At 35.4% G+C, this 24,574-nt stretch overlaps 1 protein-coding gene across 24 annotated transcripts in view; it reads right to left on the bottom strand.

Moving 5' to 3' along the window:
• The window catches only part of ADGRL3 (adhesion G protein-coupled receptor L3), a gene marked incomplete at both ends in the record, with an annotated part of 454,743 nt that overhangs the window by 79,135 nt on the left and 351,034 nt on the right, over positions 1 to 24,574 (bottom strand). For 23 of the 24 annotated variants that reach the window (XM_080935836.1, XM_080935841.1, XM_080935830.1 and 20 more), the window contains 4 exons: positions 2,223 to 2,314; positions 4,308 to 4,374; positions 17,529 to 17,749; positions 20,109 to 20,318. In XM_080935836.1, the coding sequence (XP_080791962.1) occupies positions 2,223 to 2,314; positions 4,308 to 4,374; positions 17,529 to 17,749; positions 20,109 to 20,318 (590 nt within the window). The remainder of the gene's footprint in view (positions 1 to 2,222; positions 2,315 to 4,307; positions 4,375 to 17,528; positions 17,750 to 20,108; positions 20,319 to 24,574) is intronic. The other variant, XM_080935843.1, reaches the window with a different exon arrangement.

Genomic DNA, 24,574 nt, shown 5'->3' with positions numbered 1-24,574 from the left:
ACTTATGATTTGCAGTAGTCACACAAGATGTCTTGGGTTTAGTGTTAATGAAAGAAAATGTTCTCTTCGCTTGCATTTTAAATGAATTTTCTCACAAATTTTGAAAAATGCTAATAAATTATTTTGAGAAGGGCTTATTTTTCTCTCATGTACTCTCTTTAGCTGTAAAAAAAATCTTACTTTGTAGAAGTATGAACTGGAATCCCTCAATGTATTAATCTATTTTGTTTCCAAAAGCACATGACATTATAACACGTTACTCCCTCCATTCTTTTTCTAAAGTGTAAGGTGCTAAAGGGCTCCATCACTGCTCTGATGTGAATTTTGGGAATTCCTCAGTTAGGAAATCATAACCACTCCTCATTTTCGTTCTTGCATTCTTGAACTTTCAAGTCACCCACCACAGCATTTTAACAGTGCACAAAAAGATTCTAAAACCACTTTAAACTCAAAGATGACATTGATTTTTTTAACCATTTAGATGTTGAAATAAAACCAAGTTTGATATTTATTTGCTGAATGGCACATTAAAAACTACCTAAATAATGTTTACAGTATTAAATAAAAAGTATGTGGATATAACATATAGTGACCTGAATAAACTATTCAATGGTTCACCAAAAATTAACTGTTAAAGGTGAATATTTGCTGTCAATATACTGTGATATTGTGAGACACCAGTCATGGCAACTGTGTGCAGGACCAGATATAGAATGGTGGTCCATGAGAGTCATACCTGCTGTCTGACATAGCTCAAGATGGAAGGGTGAAGCACATGGAAGTTACATGTTCCCCCTGAATGTCTTGAATGCACAATCATTTAAACAGAATCTTTGTCCATGTTGACACACAACATAAGCAAGGCACACATGAAAATGCAATTTAGCATGGATGAAAATAAGTGTGTGAGAAAAAAAAAACTAATGTGCACTCAATGTTAATATCTTTTTCAGATATCAAGACCATTAAGTAAATTGAAATAGAATTTTCACATAACAAGGAATTCAGAGACTTTTCAGAAAATGAAATTTAGTTTTTTTCTTTATCTTCTTTGCAGGTTAATGTGAAATATTAATATTTTTGTAGTTATTCCCACTTATACTTGTCTTAAAATAAATATGCAAAAATGTAATTAATATATTTTTAAAGTTAAATAAAATTAAGTAAAAAATTCTCTGGAGATATTTATCTCCTACGAAAAAGTGTGTTTAAAGGGATGTAAGTTAGAATATATATATTTATAATTAAAAAATGTAGGCTCAGAATCACTGAGAGAAAAGTGCAAATCCAATATGCTCTGAAATCCAAACATAATGACCAAAAGTTTCAGATCTTTGAGCTTTAGACTTTTGACTACTTCAGGTTTCAATTTTCAGATTAGGAACTCTCAACCATCAAGCTATATACAAGCTCTGGATAAACATTCTCAAATCTGAAATACTCAAAAATACAGACTAATTTTTCACCAGGGCATTGTGGATAAGACATCTTAACTTGTACTTGTGAAGAGTAAAAAAAAAAAAGTGCTCCTCCCTCCTTTCTCTGAAGGATAACAGGACAGCTATGAGCAACGACTACATGAATAGTCAGAATCAGTATGTCAGGGTCGTTTTCCAGACGTGTAACTGTAAGTACTCTCAGTTCTCATCTCTTAACAGAAGCAATTGCAGGTACCATTACTATAGCAACCATCATTGCAGGTACATCCTTTCAGGAGTCCTTGCTGCAGGAACCATCACTGCAGATAGCATCATTGTAGGTAGCGTTATGATCATAGGTAGCATTATTTTAGTAGGTGCCATTGCTGTGGGTATCATGCTTGCTTGTGGCATCCCTGCAGGAGCCATAGCTGCAGGAACCATCACTACATTGCAGGCACCTTAGCTCTGAGGAGTACAGTGTGAGTGACTTCATACAGTCACTGTACTACAAAGCAGTGTCTGTTTTCATTTAGAAATGCCACACTTCTTTAAGACATAGCGAATGCAGGTACTAAAAGCATATTTATAAATTACCGATTATAGGGGAAAGAAGGTTTTGAGAGAGGGCGTCATTACACTGATTATATGCCAGTCAATTTACCTCAACTCTCCGTAAATTACCTTTCTCAACAGAATCAATACATTGAATGTTGACATCATTTTGTCGTGTAATTTTTGACAATATAAGCTATGAACAAATTTGAGGTATAATCTATCAAAACAAAACTAAGCGTCACTTACTTGATATTATCAAGGCAGCCTGATTCAGGTTTCAGTATGGCAGTATGGTGGAACATTTTGTATAAAGCAATTCCAAGGAAGATTACATTCAGCTGAAATATAAAAGATATTGTTTCATAGATAATCATAGTGTGGGGGTGGAGTAAGGCCATTCCCTGTAACCAGTGAATTGTTCTGAGAAATTAGTTCTCAGTAGACTCTAACAGAAATTGAACTACTGACTATCTAATGCGTTAGCAAAGGCAAGATGCCAACTTTGCGAATTGTAATAACACAGAATTGCCAAATCCACAATAAATACAAAATCAGTGGTCATTTAAAAGGCTGCTGTTGAAAGTTTGGAATAACTCAAAGCTTAATGCATGTTTAAGAAAACAGAACCCCCAAATACACGGATTACTCTAAGAGAGCTACTAAATTCACATTCCATGAACCTGTCAGTAGATTAAGTAGAGATATTTTCAATTTCAGTTTTTAGAGATGCACCTTTTCAGATTCTAAATTACTAACATATAGAAATATTTGATTTATTTATTATTTCAAACATTCTCAGCACGTAGTCCTAGCTGACCTGTAAGTCACTATGTATATATAGCAGGCTAGCCTTGCATTTCTGGATATCCTTCTTCCTTTGATTACCTAATTCTGGGATTACAGACATACACTGACACACCAGGCTCCAAATACTAGCCATGACTTCAGTATATTTTGAATGCATAAGTAAAATGGATCAGAAAATACTGGTTGAATTCTGATGCTGCAGTAAACTAAGTTGTAAGCAGATGATCTATCTTGGTATTGTTATGCCACAAAACAGATAACATGTCTATAATTTAAAAGAACATAGTCTAAAAGGCATTGCCTATGTACCCTACATGAACATTATAAAGCAGTGGTTCTCAACCGTCCTAATGCTGCAAACTTATAATACAGTTTCTCATAATGTGTGAACCTCAACCATAAAAATGTTTCCATTGTTACTACATTACTGTAATTTTGTTTCTGTTATGAATGGTAATGTAATGGTATTTGGTTAGAAAATGACTTCTAGTCCCTCACATATCTGAGTAATAATGAATGAGACTGATTTTTAGACACCAGGCATTTCCCATGATATGTATGTGTATATACACAAGCATGTACCTATGTACATATGTACACACACAGTAGTACTTGCTCCATATTGTCATTTTCAAATCTAAACCATTTTTTTCCTTTCAAAATATGTCTGGCTGAAAAGGTGTCAGGTAAGAAACTTTTGCCCTACATTTTATTCAAAACTAAGTGGTTAACACTTCCTTTCAAAAATGTGCATTTGTTTTTGTATGTTGGCTACATTTCGTTATCTGTTGATGGGTGGGCACGGAAGGGGCATGCATGGTGTGTACATTGAGAAAACCTTGCAGAGTGCTTTTTTTTTTTTCTTGTCCCCTCGTGGTTCCCAGGGATCTCACTCAGTTCCTCAAGCTTAGTGACAAGCACTCCCCACCTGAGCCACCTTGTGGGCCCTAGGCTATTAATGGTAACACTGATACTAACAGAGTCATTTAAATTAGATCACATAATATGGGAAATAAAGGTATTGTTCAGCTAAAACTGTTAAAGGAAGCAAGAGCCTGAAACACATGCTGATTTCGGTTGTGCCATATTCATTACAGTCTTGAGAGCTCACATGAATGAAGAAAGAAAAATATACTGTAAGTAATAGCTAAGTGTTCGCTTATGATTTTAATTTCTGTTTGTTTTTCAGTGTTAATTATTTTTGAATGAAAATATGCTTATATCAAAGTGAAAAGTCATCTTTTTCTCATTGTCTAGACAGCTGTGTGGGCTACACTGGACAGGATTCTTGCATAGCCATTTACTTCTGCTAATGCTTACTTTCCTTTTCCATCAGTTTTGATGAACTACTTTACACTATAAAGTAGACTATAATGAGTGTCTAATTGCTTGAGTTATGTAGGGTCATATAAGTACATGCTTTCCCTCCGAATTAACCTATGTAAATTTAAGATAGCTAGTACATAAATAGAGGAAACCTTATTTCTTGACCTGGGACATGCATAGTTAATTAGGAGTTCTCACCATAATTATCAAGGTCGCTGGTCCTATGAAACTCCAAATGAAGTAGGTGTCAAGGCGAAGCCAACATCTGTAGTGAAACACAAGGGAGAGAAGCCATTCAGAGACGGGGTCCAGGACATATATCAAGAGTGAGCAGGTGACAGAGAAGAATGTGAACGACACAGTATCCCACTGGGAGACAGGAAAGATTACATTGCTTGTTCATTTAAATGCTGAATTATGTGCCCAATTTCTGACAGCCCTGTTGATGGAGTAAGATAATTACCCCTGGAGAAAGCAGGAAAAAAATGGCATCAGGCATATTTGCTAAGGCCTTTTGTGTCTGTCATTGAGAGCTTAGAGGGAAAAAGAAAAAGTCATACACATAGCCATTAAAGCCGGTAGCTTGAAACTATCCTTTTCTCTCCAATTATAGTGCTACATAACCTGTCTATCAGCTGTCAGGCAAAGTGACGTTTTCCTGTCAGGAAGATCTGAGGAGATTCAGTACAAGGAAGAAATAAATTTGGTATCAGAAGATTGAAGTTTAATTAGGTTGGGCAGCCAACCTCTGAGGGTTCTGAAGCTTTAAAAAAAAAGAGCATGTTACTGTTCACGCTTCTAGAGTTGCAAGTGGTCCTTAGCATCTGAAGAAGTTGATTCATGACCTAAAAAGTAAATTATTAATCACTTAATTTCAGGCACGCTTAGTACTTCTCCAGTTCTTAAAGCCTCTGAGAAATTACATTTTCATTCTTCACTGTGACAGGAAGACAAAGGGGAAGTGACTTGTTCTGAGAAAGATTAATGCGAATAGTGAACCAATGATATGATGTTAGAAATAATATCTTGAATAATTTGCCACATTGCGATATTTGAGGCATAATTAAAACCATAGCATTGCCACTGGTAAATCCTCAATAGCTTTCTCTTATGTGCTCTTCCTTGTATTCAAAGCATTTGAGCTTGCTGCTTATTATTACAATGTTAAGTAAAGAGGAACACACAGAACACCAGACAGTTATCATGGAGGAATGTCACACACCATTTCAACATTGAACTGATAAATAAAGTACTGTCTTTCATCTGATAATAGAGTATGAAAGTTGAGAAGTGGAGTAGGTCTGAACTCATGGGATACATTTATATACTGAAGACTGAGGATAGAGCTCAGTGTCAAGACTCTCGGTTGCATTGCCTGCACCAAAAGGAAGGAGGAGGAGAGAGGAGGGTGAGCAAAAGAAGGAAGAGGAGAAAGAGGAAGGTAAGAAATTAGGAGTGGTTGTTCGGTCAAAAGGTCATATAAAATATTATCACTTATTTATTAAACGTATATATGTATGTAATAAATAAAATAATAGTGTATCTATGATTTACATAACATATGATATATGTTAAGTGGAAAGAAAGAAACCTACCAACTCATTCTTTTAGGGATTTTCCCATACAGAGAGTGAAGATAGCACAGTGTACAATCCTAAGGCGTTAGTGGTATGTTTTATTTCATAATTACTGAACGTATCCCAAAATATTAAATGTTTCCACGTGAGTGATAGAGGCAGTAATTATGATTTGTTTGCTGTTTTCTACTCTTTGTAGCTTTTATATTTTCTAAAATGATTGGCAGCTATATAAAAAAATTGTCACCAAAACCAATCTCTAAGCACTTGGCTATCTTCTTTTACTTCAAATCCATATAAACTGATTTCAGTAGCAGGGAGGTAGACATACCATGCAGAGACTGAATACCAGTCCATAATTTATATAGATAATAGATGGTTTATTATTTTCAAATATATATAAGAATTCTGTTTGAAAAAATACTATCATGGAAGTAATTAGAGGTTATATTACTAGCCATATATTTAGTTATCTATATGCTATGGTATTTAAATATTTATCATGAAGGAAAGGTAGTATTGCCTATGAAGAAGTATAGTAAGAAGATCTATTTTCACACAGTACCATTGTCTTCATTCTCACTGAGGGTGAGCTTGTCACCCTTTAAAGAAACTCTACCTGTGAATGATTTGATTAAGTAGGGGGATTTCCATCAGTATCTATAGGTGGATTACAAACTAGATTTCCCTTCAGGCTAAAAGCAATAAAGAACAAAGCAAGTATATTTTTCCAGATTAAAGTAGATATTAGCCACACACTGTTTAAGTTATATCAGCTTAATATGACATTAATATAGCATTTAAAATAATTACCAATAGGATAATCCATTTAGATCTCAAAACATTTTTGAAGAGGTTATTGAAGAGCTCGAGCACCTTTTTCAGCAAATAACTTTTATTAGAGGAAAAATAGGGTTTTAGTTCTTCCAGAAAATATTCTTTTACAGGTAATAATTTTAATCATGTTACCGGTGATTTTGTTCAATTAAAGTTGCTATAAAACTTTTTTTCGATTAAATAACATAATGACAATAACTTTATTCTTACCAAGTTGGATTTCTTGAGAAATAGTAGCTAGCAAATGCTTTATTTTAAAATATGAATTTGGCTAACAGTCTCTTTTAGATGTAGAAGACAAGTGAGATGTTATTTTTAGCTTTTAAGAAAATTCTTCAGTATCTGTTTATTTAAAGCGATTTAAATTCCCCTCCTAAGTGAACAGGGGACTAGGCAGTCTGAAACTCAACATGCACTGAGTAAATCACCCCCCATGCCTGCTGTCTGTACTTTGCCATTCTCTGAAATCTGTGTGGAAAGAATGCCTTTTCTAATTTGATTGCCATATGGCCGTACCTGCTGTTGGTTTTGGCTGCATGCTGGCTTTTGCAAAGCTCTCCGCATTTTCATCTCTTTCCCATTTCCCACCTTCAAAATTTGCATTGTTCCTGCCCTGTTCACTGTGCCAAAATCAAAAGAATCATCTTGACTGTAATGCAAAGAATGGTACTATATACTCATGTTTGAGCATATTTATCTGTCCTACCCCACAACATTCTGAACACTGGCTCCTCTATACTAGCTGGATAAACTCCAAAACCACTGGCTAAAAGGAGGCCAGATCAGACCAGTAAGACAAATGCTAAAGGAACAATTCATCATATGAAACAGGAGAATTCAGCTTACAAGTGTTGAAATCTACTTCTAAATACAGTGTTTTAACTGAAAACTATAGTAATTTACTAAGTGATATTTAACTAACAAAATAGGTAAGTCTGATAGGCCATTTGTATTTAATTTCCAAGACACCTCAACTTTGTATTTTTAAAGGATATTCAGTCTATTGTGTATAATCTCTGAATTGTGCTTTTAGAACTTCTAAAAAAAAAAAAAGAATAACATATGGGTAGAACTACCATACTACCTCTTACTTCTTCAATACAAAGCACATTCTAGAAGACAGAGGAAGACTTTCCATTTGCCACATCTGCTTACTTTTGTCTCATTAATGAAACACAATGCACCATTAAAATTATCTTATTGTAGTATTTTTCAAAAGGCAATAAAATGCTGCTATTTACATAATGCCCTATTACATTCATATAATTTTATTGGTTTCAACACTCTAAAAAAATCAATAATAAGCTATTGTTTTCCTCGAAAAGTGTTCTTCAAAATATAGGACACTTCCTTAAAATTAATGGTAAAGGAGTTGTTATTGTGTCCCCTTAGAATCAACTACCTATTCAATAGGAATTACTTTTATGTAAACTCAGAAAAAAATGAACAAATTATGTTCTTATAATGGGAAATTTAATTTCTTAAAATAATACAACAGAGAAAATATACTGCTAAAATGAATCCTTTTGTATACTAAACCACAAATCACTGTATTTTCACACCTTATACAGAAAAAGTGTGGAAGAAATGGCAAGGCCAGCAGCCCAGAGACACAACCATTACACATTGCATGGTACATGATGTTGAGCGCCAGGCTGTAAGACTGATATTAAGGTGATATATTATTGGGCAGTAGAGAAGTTCCTGTGAAAATGTAGGTAAACGGAAGAGGAGAGAGACTGAGGGAGAAATCAAGATGGAGCTGGAAAAAACAGACCTAGATCCTGAGGGCCATAGTTGGTGATAGATAGATAGATGATAGATAGATAGATAGATAGATAGATAGATAGATAGATAAATGGATGGATGGATGGATAAATTTTATTTTTATAGAAGGGCAGTTTGTGTCTGTCCATTAGATATAATCTTATTATATAGAGGATTTATAGATTAAAATTTTAATATATAAACCTACATAAAAAGCTATCTGGCTTTGGAATAATGTTTGTGTCAGGCGATGGAGGAAAGAAAATTTCAAGGCAGTTGTATCCACCCAGGACAGAAGCAATAGGTCAGGTGGAGTGAACCATCTGGAAAGGGGATCAGGAGGACAGTGTAAGTTGTGGACCGAGTGATAGAGTCCATGTGCTCGGCTCCACATTCAAGTGGCATCTGCAGAGTGAGACCAAGGTGGCCAATAAAGAGATAAGCCATCCATATGATATTTACTCAACACCAGTCAAATCAGCAGACTGTAAATTCTCATCTACAATTTGATGCAGAATAGATGCGAAAATTATAGACTAAAGTGCCTAGGGGAAATATTAAATATAACTAGAAACTATTTTGGTGTTATTAAATATTGAAATTCATGATGTTTTTAATTATATCAAATTGTTTATGAGTTTGTAAATACCATAATCTCCTTTTTAGGTGATGCCCATATATGTCTCTATTTTGTTATATATTGCACATATAACACTATATTTGTACTGTTTATTATCTAACTACCCACATTTCTATCATCTTTTGTATAAGATCCAACAATTAAGGAAATAATAAAAGAAAAGTTGAAAGAAACAAAGAAGAGAGAAGGAAAAAGGCAGATAAATGGTAAGCAATAAAGAATGTGGTCCTAAACTTGTTGATAAACACAGTTGACAATGACTTTTAAAAGTCATTGTCCTGGAATCATGATACAATTCACAGACTCAGAGAGGATGAATACAAAGGGAAGACACATAGACCTCCTTGGAAAGGAGAAACATAATAGACTTTGCAGGTAGACTGAGGAAGGAAGGGAGGAAACAGACATGCGCAGGGAAGAGAAATAAAGTTCTGGGAGAGAGGACTGGAATTGAGACTTCTCCCATTTGTCAAAATAGCAATAAGAGAATTATAATCACTAGTTTAATAAATGGACGGTTTTTAACTCTTTAACTTATATTTTAAAATGTTGCTTATCATAAACTTTATATTTGTTAATTTCTTACCAGTCAAATATAGAACCACTATTAAAAGATACAATTTATTAAGTGCATATTTATTTTGCAATTCTGTGTAGTATGTAATCCCATATATCTGCATATATACTTAATAACATATAAATGCACAGGTTCTCATGTCACAATAGTAGTGTACAATTTTTAATTATTCTTACTTTACAGGTTAGTAGTGGTGGAATTAGTAATGCGCCTAGATTTTATTCTAGTCTTCCTAAAGTTAAGGCCTCTACAACAGGAAAAAGCTATGCACTAAATAAAATAAAAGTAGTAAATTACTTGATAAGCATGCATTCTCAAGGAATGGATAAGAAACCTACTTGCAACATATAATTCGCCCATATTGAAACTTGTCTTTAGAAAAGTATCAGAATTCTTTAAATATGTTGTCTCTTGAAAATACATTATTTTGTATTTCACTGAATGACTGTAGTGCAATCATCTACACAAATAATTCATATATTTGATTATTTTAAATATTTTAATAGTTGTAAAACTGTCAGAATTACTAGGGGCTTTTTTCAGTCCATCCAAACCAATATTATGTCTAGATTTTTTTCCCCTGCCTTACAACATCCCAACCCCTCTTTACTATCCTGGAGCTAGAAACAATGCTGGCAATATCATAGAAATAACAGCATAAAGTATATATAGATTTTGGGAAACAAAACAATATTTTAATGTTTATTCATTCTGAAACACATAGTACTGATTTATTTTATTGACTGTAATATATAATAATATAGCTGTATCACATTCTCTTTTTATCTATTGGTGATATAAGGGCCTCCTTTGCTTAGCCAGCCCAAACAATGATAGGGGTTCTTGCATGGACTGATGTTTTGCTGGGTCGTTGGGTAACTATGTCTTGGTTGGTAATGGGAAAGGAACTTGTTCGCTTGCTAAGGCTCATCTAAATCCCTGGCCTCAAATTATCCATCCTGACTCCAAATACTAGGAATACTGGCCTAGCCTCTCAACCTAACCATACTGAAAATTGTTTAACATTTTGAATGGTTCCAACTTCTATGTCTTTAACCTTTATTATTATCTCTTTTATTACTGCTGCCCGAGTAGATGTAGACATTCTAAGTTATGCAATCACTGCAAGGTGTGAAATGACAGCTGTGGACACTTTTAATTTTTTTAATCCAGAAATAACTCAAGGACAGTGTGCTACTTTGGTATAGTCTGCTGCCTTATTTAAAAACAAAACAAACAACAACAAAACAGGACAGTGGTTCAGATTTCTGATACAGTTCTTGAATACATAACTCCTCTATGGAAAATTGTATGTTCAGCCTAATATTATTTAATATGGTTATAGCTTCATTCCAGTGATAGGACTCCTTGGTAGGAACATGGTGGCACAATGAAACCTCACTCTTCAATATATTTGAACAGAAAGCATGCTTAAATATGTCAATAAAATGATATTTAAATGTGCAAGGATTCTTCATATACACAGTGAATGAATGCTACATTGTTATGTCATCAAAAAGTATGTCTTCATTTGGTTATACTATTTTACAGGGCCAACCTAATCAGATGCATGAGCTGATGACATACTCACTGGGATTTTACATGTCAATTAAAATAAGAGTGCTTTGTGATGTGCTTTAACAACTCCATGGAATTTTACTAGTTACAAGACAATATTCTGAGGTGTTCAGCTGATTCGAAATTGCAAGCAAATTAATAAGATAAACCCATGAACAAATCTATTAGATACTGTCAAGCTCAATGTTTCTCAGGTTTCTTTCTTTGATAACACTGAAATGTAATTGGATAATACTTTAATATACAATAATCAATGAACCGCTTTCATACAAGTTATTTGATAAACTGAAATAAAGACATGTATGAGATTTTTGTTAACACAGATTACAGTCCTTCTTAGAAGGGGGAACAAATATAATCATAGGAGGAAATATGGAGACAAAGTGTAGAGCAAAGACTGAAGCAAAACCATCTAGAGACTGCCCCACCTGGAGATCCAGTCCATGTACATCCACCAAACCCAGATATTATTGCTGATGCCAAGAAGTCCATGCTGATAAGAGCCTGATGTAGCTGTCTCCTGAGAGGCTCTGACAGAGCCTGACAAATACAGAGACAGATGCTCAGAGCCTGAAAACGGGGTCACTAATGGAGGAGTAAGAAAAAGGATTGAAGGAGCTGAAGGTATTTGCAACCCCATAAGAACAACAATGCCAACCACCTAGAGCTCCTGGGGACTAAAGGACTAACCAAAGAGTACAAATGGACAGACCCATGGCTCTAGCTGCATGTGCAGCAGAGGATGGCCTTGTTGGGCATCAGTGGGAGGAGAAGCCCTTGGTCCTGCCAAGGCTTGATGCTCCAGTGTAGGGAAATGTCAGGACAGGGAGGCAGGAAGGGGTGGGGGCATCTTCATAGAAGCAGGGGAAGGGGTAATCAGACAGGGGGATTATGGAAGGGAAAAAGAGAAAGGGGATAACATTTTAAACATGAATTACATATATCCAACAAAAAACAAACTATAATTATTCTTAAGTCAGGAGCTATGGAGTCTAATGTAAAGATTCGTAGATGGTTTCACAATGACTTTCAGATTGCAATATGATGTTAATTCTTTTTTGGAGCTTAGATATTTCTGTTATTCATGGGTTTCTGATTGGTATGAGTGTTCTGACTTAATTCATGTACTGAGAAGCCCTGTATTGATACGACAGGTCACAGATTATTTTTTAGCCTAGCCTCTAGCTTTACCCTATTCTGGTCCTCTTGTTCTTCTTCGTCCTCTTTTCCTACTCTTTCCTCCAACCCATTCAGGAGGCTATGCTTTTAGTTGTCCACATGATATTATGATAAGTCTTCTAAGGAAACTCTCAAGGAAGATAGGCATTTAACCAAACCATTTAGAGTTTTGCAATATTTTGATAAGTTCTCAAATAAACTGATTTGTATCAGGTAATAAAATCATAGCATTTTGAACTGAATTTCAGAATAGTCCTGTTTGAGTTTTTGTTAATCTTCATTATAATCATGTTCTGACAGTATCCCATAAAATAGTTTCACTGTCAGTCCAGAAGAATAAAAGCATAAAAGATCAGAGGTAATATGGGCTCATTATTAACAGTGAAAATCTGACCTGTAATCCACCAGTCAGGGGTTATTTCTAAAAGATTTTTGGCTATTTAAATGGATTTTTAAAATGCTGTGATATTGTGTTCAAATGTTATTGTAAGTATATTTTGAGTATGTGTCAATTAGACTAAAAGATTTTATTATACAAACATCAAAAGATAATGACTCTTTTATAAGCATTGCAAATTGATGGCGAACTAAACAACATCTTAAGATGAAATTATGTATGCTTGGTTCATGAGGATGTGTTCTGCCCATAATAAATTCAACAGCCTAATAACATTTCATATAAAAACACATCATAATCCATCAGCCAGATGGAATACGATAGTTATCTCTATCTGTATCAAAATAACATTTATTTCACTGCAAGACAATTTAATCTCTAAAGTCACCATGCACTATCGTCAGCCTCTTTCCTAGAAATGTAAGCTGTTATTATTAAAGGCTTCAGATGGAACACCTTATTACCACTGCAACGAAGTGGTTAAATACAGTAAAAGGAGGACAATGAAGATATCTATTACTTAGATTATATTTTAGTTCTATACTACATTAATTAGGATTGTTTGGGCTATACTCTAGACACTAAATTAGAATAACAGTTAAGAATCATGAAATTACCAGGACATAAGCCTTTACTTATGTAAGAGATCAATAAGAACAGCTTGGAATATCTTAGATTTCTGAAATTTTTTCAGTTCACATTAGACTAGACTACTCACAGTTTTATTGCTTTTAGAAATCAGTGAGTATATCATAAAACTTAAGAGGTACGTAAAAATTAGGATTTTTTTAGTATCTTCTGCAGTTCTATGAAAAATAATAGGCATTTATTTTTATTAATTTTTTTTATTTTAATGTATCTTTGTGTTTGGCCTACATATATATATGTCTGTGTGAGGGAATTGTGTCTACTGGAACTTGAGCTACAGACAGTTGTGAGCAACCATGTGGATAGTTGGATTGAATCTGGATCCTCTGGAAGAGTAGCCAGTGCTCTAACCCTCTGAGCCACCTCTCCAGCCCTTATAGGAATTTCTTAACTGAAGACTTTCTGATAACTTCCAAAATTTTGTTTTATTGCAATAGTTCATGATAAAGAAAAAAGTTATATAATTAGCAAGTCTGTGAAAAGTTGGATGGGATACATAAAATTTACTTATCTGGAATAAAATAAAGGCAATAAACAACAATTACAGAAACCAGGAAGACAGAAGACAATAAATACCAAATTACAGAATGCAGAAATTCTACAAATTGAGTCAAAATTCATTGCCTTGGCTGTGATATAGCTCAGTGACAGGGCGGTTGCTTCACATGTAGCAAATCAAGTTCAAACTTCAGAACCACATGCAAAATTAATTAATTCAATTCATTGGTTTTAATTTTACTTAAGAGGATATTTTAATTCAGTGCAAATGGAAATATGACACATTTCTGTCAGGGATAAACACCTATCATCAAAATAGTAGCTCCTTTTCAATACTGGCATCCTTAGTGAACAAAAAAATCATAGTCAGATATTCAGTCTAATGAACTCCCCAAAGTAGAAGTTAAATATGCTTTCCCCATAAATCCGGAGTCAACTTTGTGAGCATGTTTTTTTTTTAATAAAGTAAACAATGAAATGCTTCACTCCTGTCTATAATAGAATGTGACCAGAATTTTCTCTATTTTTTCCTTCCTCTTTTACTTATCTTCTATCTCTGATTTGCTTTGCTTTTGCTTGGGAATAATCTTAATTATATAACTGGGCATTTAACAACTGTTTAGAATCATGCCTGGGAAATAAATTATTCTCTATTCCCACAGAGTAATAATGTCAGTAAGTGAGACCTACCAGTGGTGGGGCAGGAAATTAAAATAATGATAACCAGGGTTTTAACAAAGTCACCAGGGACTGTGTACTATTGATTTTAAGAAGACAGATTTCTACTATCCAGAAAAATGACATCTGTTTCTAAATGAATGACCAAGACACAGAGGAAACAAGGTGACTCAGTCTGGTAACAAGAAAATGTACAAATAACAATGGAGAAAAGATAAATATTGAACCAAAACCAAAAAACAATGCAGGGCATCTGGCAAGCAAGATGTGACTGCTTAAGAACAATACTGGAAACAGTGTAAGGTCACACATAATGATATAACTCAGTTTAATTTCTTCGGGGGAGAGGGCATTAATTAAAATGGAAAATTCTGTGATCCTAGGGGAGTTGATTGCTAATGGGTTTCTTTATGGGTTGAAAATATTCTATAGTTTGTGGTGATGAGTGTATAATATTGGGAACAGAATAAAGCACTTGAAGTATATACTTCAAAGGAATATATTATGGCCTATGAGCTATATCAATAAAGACATTATTTGAGAAAAAAAAAGAGAGCATATGATGAATGCAATTTCCTCTCTCCTAAGACTTCTTTAGATGTGATGTTGAGAAAGCATTTTGCAAATCATAGTTGGGCCCCATGGTTGTGATTGGGGCTGATGAAATGAATTCAGATTTGACTGAAATTTATATCAGACTTCAGATTTGAAAATAATTGTCACATCAAGACAGACTACCTATCCAGTCCCCGTGTTTAAAGAGAACACAGCACAGATGCAATTGTCTCCTTTTAATTGCATCAGTGGTGTCTGGATACGGCTACGGCGTGCTCTATTTTATCTACACTCTCACTAACCTTGGTGTGTTCTTTCTGTCACTCTCTTTATGAATCCCCATTTCTCGGAAGCAGGCTACTTTACGGCCAGCATGTTCAGGTTGGTGGAAAGCCATGAAATCTGTCTTATGAACTTCTGTACAAATTGATATTATCTAACCCTGTCTCAGACTTCACTGCTGCTGCAAAAATCTGTTATTAATATCTAATTGGCTCTATAACAGAGTCTCCAAACAGCTCATCTTAAAGCTTTTCAAATCTCTTGTCCTCTGACGATGATCTCTCCACTTCATCCTGCAGAAGTCAGCATCCTTTGCCTGGTAAAACTGTCTCAGGCTTAGAAACACTCCTTATTCATTCCTTCCTACATTTCCCTCCAAAGACAAAGGTTATTTCACCATTACAAAAAGAAACCTAACTGCATTTGAAATAAATCTGATAGTTTCTCAAGGGATTGTTTAAACCCATCTCTATAATGATAGACAAGTCAGGATGAATGTTCTTAGTCTTTCTCATCTACAAAATTTATAGCACAGGCATGGTGAGTTCTAAAGCTACTTTTAACACATTCAATTGAGGTCTGTCTAATGTTGTATTTAGTTTTATATCTTTTTTAAAAATAATCTTGAAACTTTTTCTGTCCTTAATAGCCTATATACACTGAATGCAAATTCAAACAGTAACTACTTTTCTATCCATTCAATTCTTGTCAACTGGATTCTTGTCAACCTATATATACATTTTTAAGACTTTATCCTTCAAAAAAGTTCTTTTACATATACAATACAGACACACACACACACACACACACACACACACACACACGGTTTGTCTAGTTTCATTTTTTTTTAATCTGCATGCCAGGCAAGCACTCAGACACAGAACTGGAGCCTCCCCAGCTCATGTGACATGAATTTAAAATTCCTCTGTTACTTTCATCACATAAACCAATCATTTCAGCAAAATTCCTTCAGGGTATAGATACTATCTGAAGCCTCTGCTAACTTGTTTTCTCACACCTTCCGATTTAGCTGGTGCTTCTAGCACTATCCTGAGATAGATATTGCAAAGGTCAAGGGACTTTCTGCCCCGCTTATTCTCCTTGAATTATCTTCAATATAAATCACCACTCGTTCTGAAAGGCTAACATGAATCTTTCGATTACTTTCCATGACCTTCAATCCCGGTTTACAGTTTCTATGGTTCTGCTTCTTCTTCTCTGAATTTATTCTCCCCCCCTAAAACGCAGGCATTTCCTCAAGTGAAACTTTTCTTTATTGTTTGGGAGGTTTGTTGATGGGAAAGCATTTTGAATTGAATGACTTTCTTTATTTTAAGAAGCATTTATTTTTGATGTTGCGGTGGTTTGCTGGCATGAGGGGGTCAGATAGATGTCCTGGTGTGGGATTGCAGCGTACTGTGAGCCATGCAGTGGGTGCTGGGAATTAAACCCGGGTCCTCGAGAAGAAGAGGACCAGTGCTCTTAACTGTTGGAGCCATCTCTCCAGCTCCAAGACTTTCTTCTTCTTTTTCATATGCTTTCCCCTTCCTCTTTCCTCTCCCTTCTCTGTATTTGCTAGACAGGGTTTCTCTGAGTAGGCTGACCTCCAACTCAGAAATCTTCCTGCCTCTACCTCCTGGGTGTGCTGGACCCATACCCTGCCTGAATGTCATTCTTCTGTGCTGCACTTCTCTATATCCTTTAACAATTTAAAGATATACTGAAAACAAACTGTATTACCACACTCCAATAATGATTTTAAAAGAGAAAAGAAAACGCAAATTGTTCCTTCTGCCCCTGTCCCTGCCCTGCCCTTTACCTGCACCTGCCCCTGACCCTGCACCTGCCCCTCCACCTGAGCCTGCCCCTGCACCTACCCCTGCACTTGCCCCTTCCCTGCACCTGCATCTGCCCCTCCACCTGCAACTGCACGTGCACCTTCAGGTTTTCTATCACTATAAAAACTCATCTGGGACTAGCACTGACATCAGTGAACAAAGGCCAACAATGCCAACAGTGACTAAGTAGGCTGAGAGCAGTTTTCGTTTGGTATAACACATGTCTAAATGCTCTGTAAAAGAGCATAAAATTGCCACACAGTTACTGGAGGTTGGGATCTGGAAGCATTATGCTGTTCTAAAATGGCATCACAGTTTAGTGGATCTGAGAACGGGGAGAGAAGAAAGGCAGCAAACATTCTACTCACACTTTGTCTGTCCCATAGCTCCTGTAGTCCACTGCAGCAGAGACGGCCACGATGAGCGCGGGCATCCCGTAGCCAACCAGATAAAAGTACTTCCTACGGGAATGCTCACTCTCAAAGACCTCCACCAGCATGATATACAGCTGCACCCCTTCTAGAAACATCCAGGTGAAGGCCGCCAAGAAGAAGAAATGCAAAAGAGCCGCGAACACTGCACAGGCAATCTAGAAAAGAGAACCCAGGTTTCCGTTACAGAACAAACACATACATCTATTGCCCAACACAAAACTAACGTAAGTGACTCTCAGCACACAGATTAGAAAATAAGACTGCAATCGGATGATCTGGAGAACATTCTTTGGGAGTATGAATATTAAAATGAATTAAATATAACCTACTTGAAAATTGCCTTTTATCTTAATTACAGCTTATGGCTGACACCATATTAAAACAAGGAAAATCATAGCATTTATGGGGAAAAATAACTATTAAGAGCCCAAAGATAATTACCAGTGTGGTTGGGCTCACATTTTAAAACCCTTATAGCTCACATTTAAAGATTTTTAAATCTTTAAATCTGGGGCTGATTGTGTGTATAGCCATAAGCCCAGTGTGTGGTAGGCTGAGCCAACTGAATTGAAAGTAGCCTAAACTAGAAAGAACGGCTCTGCTTCGTTTATTTTTTAAGGAAGGAGATAACGAAGGAACAAAAGTAAAGAAAGGCACAAAGAAAGAGAATGATTTTGGGAATTGAAATTTTGGGTGTTTCTTCTGAACATGTGTTAACATGTCAGGTTTACTTTATATGTTTTGTTTGCATTGATAACAACTGGAGGGACTAGACGTAAGCTCTGTCTCTGGGCTTCCATTCTCCTGAATATCTTCAGTTATAAATGAAAAAGAAATAAGTGAGATTCCAAGTATGACATCACACACACACACACACACACACAGAGCACAATGCAAAACTAGTAAGAAAGACTGTACTGAGTAACATGACCCCTTGTATTTTTCTGTAGCATTCTCATCTTTATGTTGTTCACCAGAGACTGGTTTCGGGCAGTATCCACTGTCTGGTGAAGTTTATCACAACATATTAACATTGTGAAAATAAAATTCAAACTCGATCCTATAAGCTAGAAACTTTTCAGTATTTTAATTAGAAGTTAGCTAAAGAATAAAATATTTCCCTCAGAAATAACACGGTTGTTCGTTTGAGGATTTTAAGGGTAGAATTTCAACTATATATATATGTAATCATAAGGCTTAAGCTTAAGGAGGAAATTGTGTTCTTTGCTTATTCATATACATGTATTTATGGGAAAGGCTGGTACATTAGGTATATGCTAATCAATTAAAAATAAATTCACCATAATTGTATCCTTCGCAGTCATTAATCATAAAGGCATAATCACAGACTTGAAAACTGCATCCTGTTATAGAGTATGTCATTCATGTGATTGCATACTGGAGATCAGCATTATGAGTGACTTATTTATTATGCCCACAGGTATCCTGAAAACTACAAAGCTAACTTTTCCTCCCCTTTGCAGCTCTGGTCATGGGAATTTATGCATTTCTGAACTAATGTCTGGCTTGCTTGTGGTTGCCAGGAGTGAGAAATAGCATGGATAATTTTGGGAAGACTTTGGCAACATTCTTCTCAAACTACACACACCTTACCATCAAACCCATTACTTACTGACTTGAATAATTGTACCAGAAAAAAACAGAACAGGCAAAAAAATCAACAACAACAAACAAACAAATAAACAAAACCAAAAGATTGAAAAATAAGCCACAACCCACTGAAATAGTTATAGCAGCTTCATTCACAATTGTCAAAAACAAAATGCACTTCATCGGGACGACCAGTATAAAAACTGTAGGATATCAACAAGGGTAGATATTATGCTGTGTTTTAAAAAAGATCTATTCGCTCATAAAATGACAGAATTAGTATATATTAGCAAGAAAAAAACGAACCAATAAAATAAAGTTATATAGTATATGTTTCTAATAATATTGGGAAAATGCAATGCTATTGGAGAACATAAGAACAGCTGAATGCCATAACTAGAAAGGATTCAGTGACAGACAGAAGACATACAAAGCATTTTCAAGAGATTGAAACATACTGCATATGCAATAAGAAAAATTATGTGTATGTGTGTGTCTACAGAGTCACTAACACCCAGTGAATTCTAATGTAAATTATGAATCATGAACTTCCAGTAATAAAGATATGTCAATAAACCTTCATCTTTAGTCAAGTTTGTCTCAGGTAGGAGGTGCAGGTGACAAAGGAGGCTATACACATGTGTAAGCACAAGTCACATGTGCAATTACTGTGCTGTATGAAACCCAGAGCCTGCTGTAATAAAAAAATAAAAGTGTATCCCACATGTAGAGTTCACTGTTTCTTAATGGCAATTGAAAAATAAGCAGAGGAAGATGGGAAAAAAATCACTGCCTATGGACTTAACAAAAGGATGGGCTTTTTCCAGCATGTTCCTTCCAAGTGCAGATAACCCTATAAAGCTAAAATTGTGAGTAGTGCTTGCTGACGGCAAGATCACTCACTGGTTGGTCGGTTCTGTTGATTCCAATCAGGAAGAGCAGCTCGGCCACAAACAGGCTGATACAGAGGTTCTTGTGAATGGTGTTGCGGTCGCTCTGGAGCCCACGGAAGAAGCAGAATGTGAAGATGCAAATCAGGAGACAAACAAGAGACAACAGGATTCCAACCCATGTGATCACATCCAGAAGAAGATCGTGGACTGCATCGCTGTGCTGGAGACACAAAAGGGACCATAAGCTGCCTTTGTATATGAGTGGTACTCTATTCTGGATCCTGGAAGGATGATTTTAGGAGAACACTAAATATCCCCCTACTCCCAATGAATGTGAAACCTGAATCACCTGGGCTTTCTCTCTATTCCATAGCTAAAATATCTTTTTGCAAAGAAGTAAAGCATTTGGATATTTGGAGGTGTCCATAAAATTTATTGGTTTCCTTAAATGTATGTATACATACATACATTTTTTTCCAGGATATAAATAACCGATTGAGATCAATGTGACTCTAGTTAAAGAATTTAAGGTCAAACTGTAGTTTTTAATCTACATTGCTTTTTTGTACCTTTTTTAAAAATTCAGTCCCTGTTGTACAGTTTCAGAACTATAAGGTACCCATTCAAGAAATTAATGCCTCAACTGGTTTTTGAGTCGCCAATAGACTTTTAAATATATAGGAAATCTATAACTCCTTGTACCATAGGTGATTCATCACAATTTTAAAATTGACTTCATAGAAAGATGCATTTGAATAAAAACCTTTAAATTCTGACAAGTGCTACATATTTTATGTGTACCACAGATGAAATTTAATGGAACATTCTTAGGTATTGAGAATAGCCACAGGATTTATGTTCATATTGGATTGCTTTGGAGTTCATAGTAACATGTCAAAGTAGTAACTTGAGTTGAGCAAAATAAATGAAAAAATAATCTGTGTGTGACCGGTCCACTCTTATTTCTTGAGTTCTTTTGAAGCCATTAACACCCAGTTCCTACCCACAAACAAAAAGTAAATCACTAACTTTAATTGATGAGATTCTAAACAAGTGATGATAATTGGACTGACTCACAGATAGTTCTCAAAAATTTAACTTTACTTTAAATAAAGCAACCAGCAAAAGGACCTAAATGGTAAATAACTTATGGAAAACTGTCAAGGATCTTAGATTGGTCAGGTACATGGCACATTTTGCATAGTCATAGATCAGTTAAAATGTAAACCAATACCATATTTTTTGTCTGTGAGGCTCATATACATCGCTTTCTTAGTACACATGACTATTAGTGACAAAGAAGTCCAGAAACATCAGATTTCCATGGACCAGGAGTAATAGGCTGTTGTGAATAAACCAACATGGAGTTTAGAAGTAGAACTTGGGTCCTCTGCAAGTATAATATGGATTCTTAACCACTAAGCCAGCTTTCCAGCCCTTCAAACACATGTTTTACAATGAAAATTCCACAGTGCCTTCTACATTAGAATAGCCCGGTTAAAAGATTAATATGAGTTTCCATTCTTTCTTTTTTATTTTATTCTCAGACTCGATGGTGTGAAAAAGCACAAAGATGAACTTCCTTGAAGCAAAGTTATTATCCCAGAATCCGAATCAAGTGACTCACAAAGCTTTTCCCTTGCCAGATGTAGTTTCATGGGTCCTATTTCATGAAGTCCTTCCCTAGGTCTGACTGTGAAATTGCTTTGAAATATTCCCGCGTAAGTCAGCTCTATTTCCCAGGAAAATCACAAATCATGAAAGAAAACTAGGTGACATTTTGTTCGAAATGCTTTGTTCTCCTAAGCATATTACTAAGACAACCCTGGGTCTCTGATAGTCAGTTGTAAGTAGAGAGTGGTTAGTGCTTCCTGGTGCCCTGAACAGAGAGCCATTTGCTCTTTCCTTTCTCTCTAAGGAAAGAAACTGCTGGAGTCACAAGTCTCAGTGTTCAGCACAGCAGTCTCCCGTGGTGGGAAAATGGCAGGAACAATACTTTCTCAAGTATATCCTAAAGACCTAAAGCACCACAGAAAAACAGAGGAGGAAAGTAAAAACCTCCCACCTTTGTTTGCCTGGGTGGTTGTATTATTAGAAATGTATTTACTTGGTGCCTCTGTAGACCCTTCACAAGCCCACATGCAGAGTTGTTGAGAAAAGAATACCAGATTTCAAAATGTCAGCAACAAAAGTACATAAGGCTCAAGCACAGAACAATAAAACCTGGTGATTAACCCACCCTCAGTGTCGTCTATCTGGAAAAACATTAACAGTCACCATCAATGTGTATATGATGCTAAGACAAAACACCCTGTGATGAAACTCAAAATTTAAATATTAACGGATGGTGAGAAGAAAGGGGACAATAAATAGTTCTAAGAGATGTAAAGATAAAACGCAAGATAAAAAGGCTTTTTTGACAGTTTGTCATGCCAAAATTTCGAGATAGTGCACAAATATATACATACATATTTAATTTTATTATATATATTTTATTTAATTATATATAATTAATTTTATTATATATGTATATAATAAATATAGAATTTAAAAAACTTCCTTCAAGAAGGTGAGCAATGAAATAAAAGTAATAACATAATATTGAGTATTGATAAAAAACATAACATTTCTGAAGCTTGGGGCTTCAGCACTGAGTAAGCACTTAGTTATTTGTAACAAAGACTTCAAGTCCTTAGGCATCCATCCTGTTAGCATCATATCCCAGATTACAATATATGCATATATAAAGGATGTCACATAAAGTTCTCTAGAAATATCTGTTTCTGGGCCATTTGATTCCCATTCTTTTGAGACCAAAGACCTAAAACTTAGAAGCAGAGGGATTTCAAGTTAGAAGTCAGCCTGAGTTAAATAACACAATTTTCTACTGTGTCTGTCTCTGTATTTCTATCTCTGTCTGTATTGCTGTCTCTGTCTTTGTCTCTGTGTCTGTCTCTCTTTTCTCTGTTCCTCTCTTTGTCTCTCTGTCTCTCTGTGTGTCTCTGCTGTGTCTGTCTCTCTTTTTTTCTATATCTTTCTCTGTCTCTCTGTCTCTCTCTAGTGTGTGTGTGTGTATGTGTGTGTGTGTGTGTGTGTGTGTGTGTGTGTGTGTGTGTGCAAAATGAGAGGAGAGAAACAGATAAACAGAGAAAGAGAGGAGGGACACTCAGGGAAGAGAAAAATGAAATCTCGAACTTATCAGATTCCAGAGTGTCATGTCTCCTACTAAAATAAAGATAAAAGTAAGTTAACAGTCCTTCTAAGGATTATAGATTGCTGTAAGAAATGAACCTTTGGGGCTGCAGAAATTGATTACTTAGGCATTAAGAGCACTAGCTACTTTTCATGAAAGACCTGGGTTCAATTCTCAGCATTCACAAGGCATTTCACAACCATTTGTAACTCTGCTTCTAGGTGGTACACTATTCTGGCATCTGTGGGCACGAGAAATAGACACAGCATACTGACATACATACTAGCAAAACACCTATACATAAAATAAAATCAGAAGGAAGAGGAGGAAAAGAAGGAAGAGGAGAAGGAAGAAGATAAAGGGCTGTGAGTTGTGTGTTCCAGCTCTGTTGGCCTGTTCTGTTTTGTTTTGTGGAATGTCAAGTGAATTTCAACCCCAGGCTTTTAATTTTATTTGCCTACAACCTCAGTTCTCTCCCATAAGAAATTCATGAGGCTTTCATGTCATCTTTCATTTACATGTCTCCTTCTCAATGACTGTGTTTTTTTTTATTTTCCTTATATTTGAGTTACCTCATCCAAAATTATAAATACCTTTCTCTTCTATTACTTTCCCTAAAATATTTTCTCTGTAGTGTTTATAAAACTGTACAATTTGTAGTTTCATATTTTTATACCTGTCACTAATAGTTAAGTACCAAAGTAATAGGAACATTCATTGATTTTATTTCCCAGAGCCCAGATCACAGATTGAGTGCAGATTGAGCCATGAATGTGTATTATAGTTATTTGTTGTTTCATTCAACTAGTCAGAGCAGGGAGAGGTAGATGGAGGGATTTTTAAAATGGAAAATTTGGAAATTTTGTAATTATATTCTAATCCCCCAAAAAACAAAACCCACAAAACGTAGCCCATGTTGCTGGTCTTGAAAGAGAACCACATGATTCAGTAAAGTTCCAGCTGAATGCACACTGCTTTTGTTTTTCGAAATCAAAAGTGTAACCATCATGAGTTCAGGACTGCCCACATCACATCTAGATTATCAGAAGCCTTGTCTACTTAGGAGCAAAATAACCCAGTTTATAACTTACTGGGTTTGACAGTCAAGTGTTTTTTTTTTTTTTTTCTATAAAAATACTTAACTAGAATGTGCTGTTTGTTATGTAGAAAATTTAAACTATCAAAAGTCCAATGTCTTGATATAGAATGAATCTTAAATATAAAATAATCATTATTTTAATTTAAGATACCAAACATTATCTTAATGTAATGAATTATCCAAT

This window comes from Micromys minutus (assembly GCF_963924665.1).
Source record: "Micromys minutus genome assembly, chromosome: 1".
NCBI classification, from domain to species: Eukaryota; Metazoa; Chordata; class Mammalia; order Rodentia; family Muridae; genus Micromys; species Micromys minutus.
Note: the sequence above shows the minus strand (reverse complement) of the source record. Positions and strands in the feature narration are given on the sequence as shown.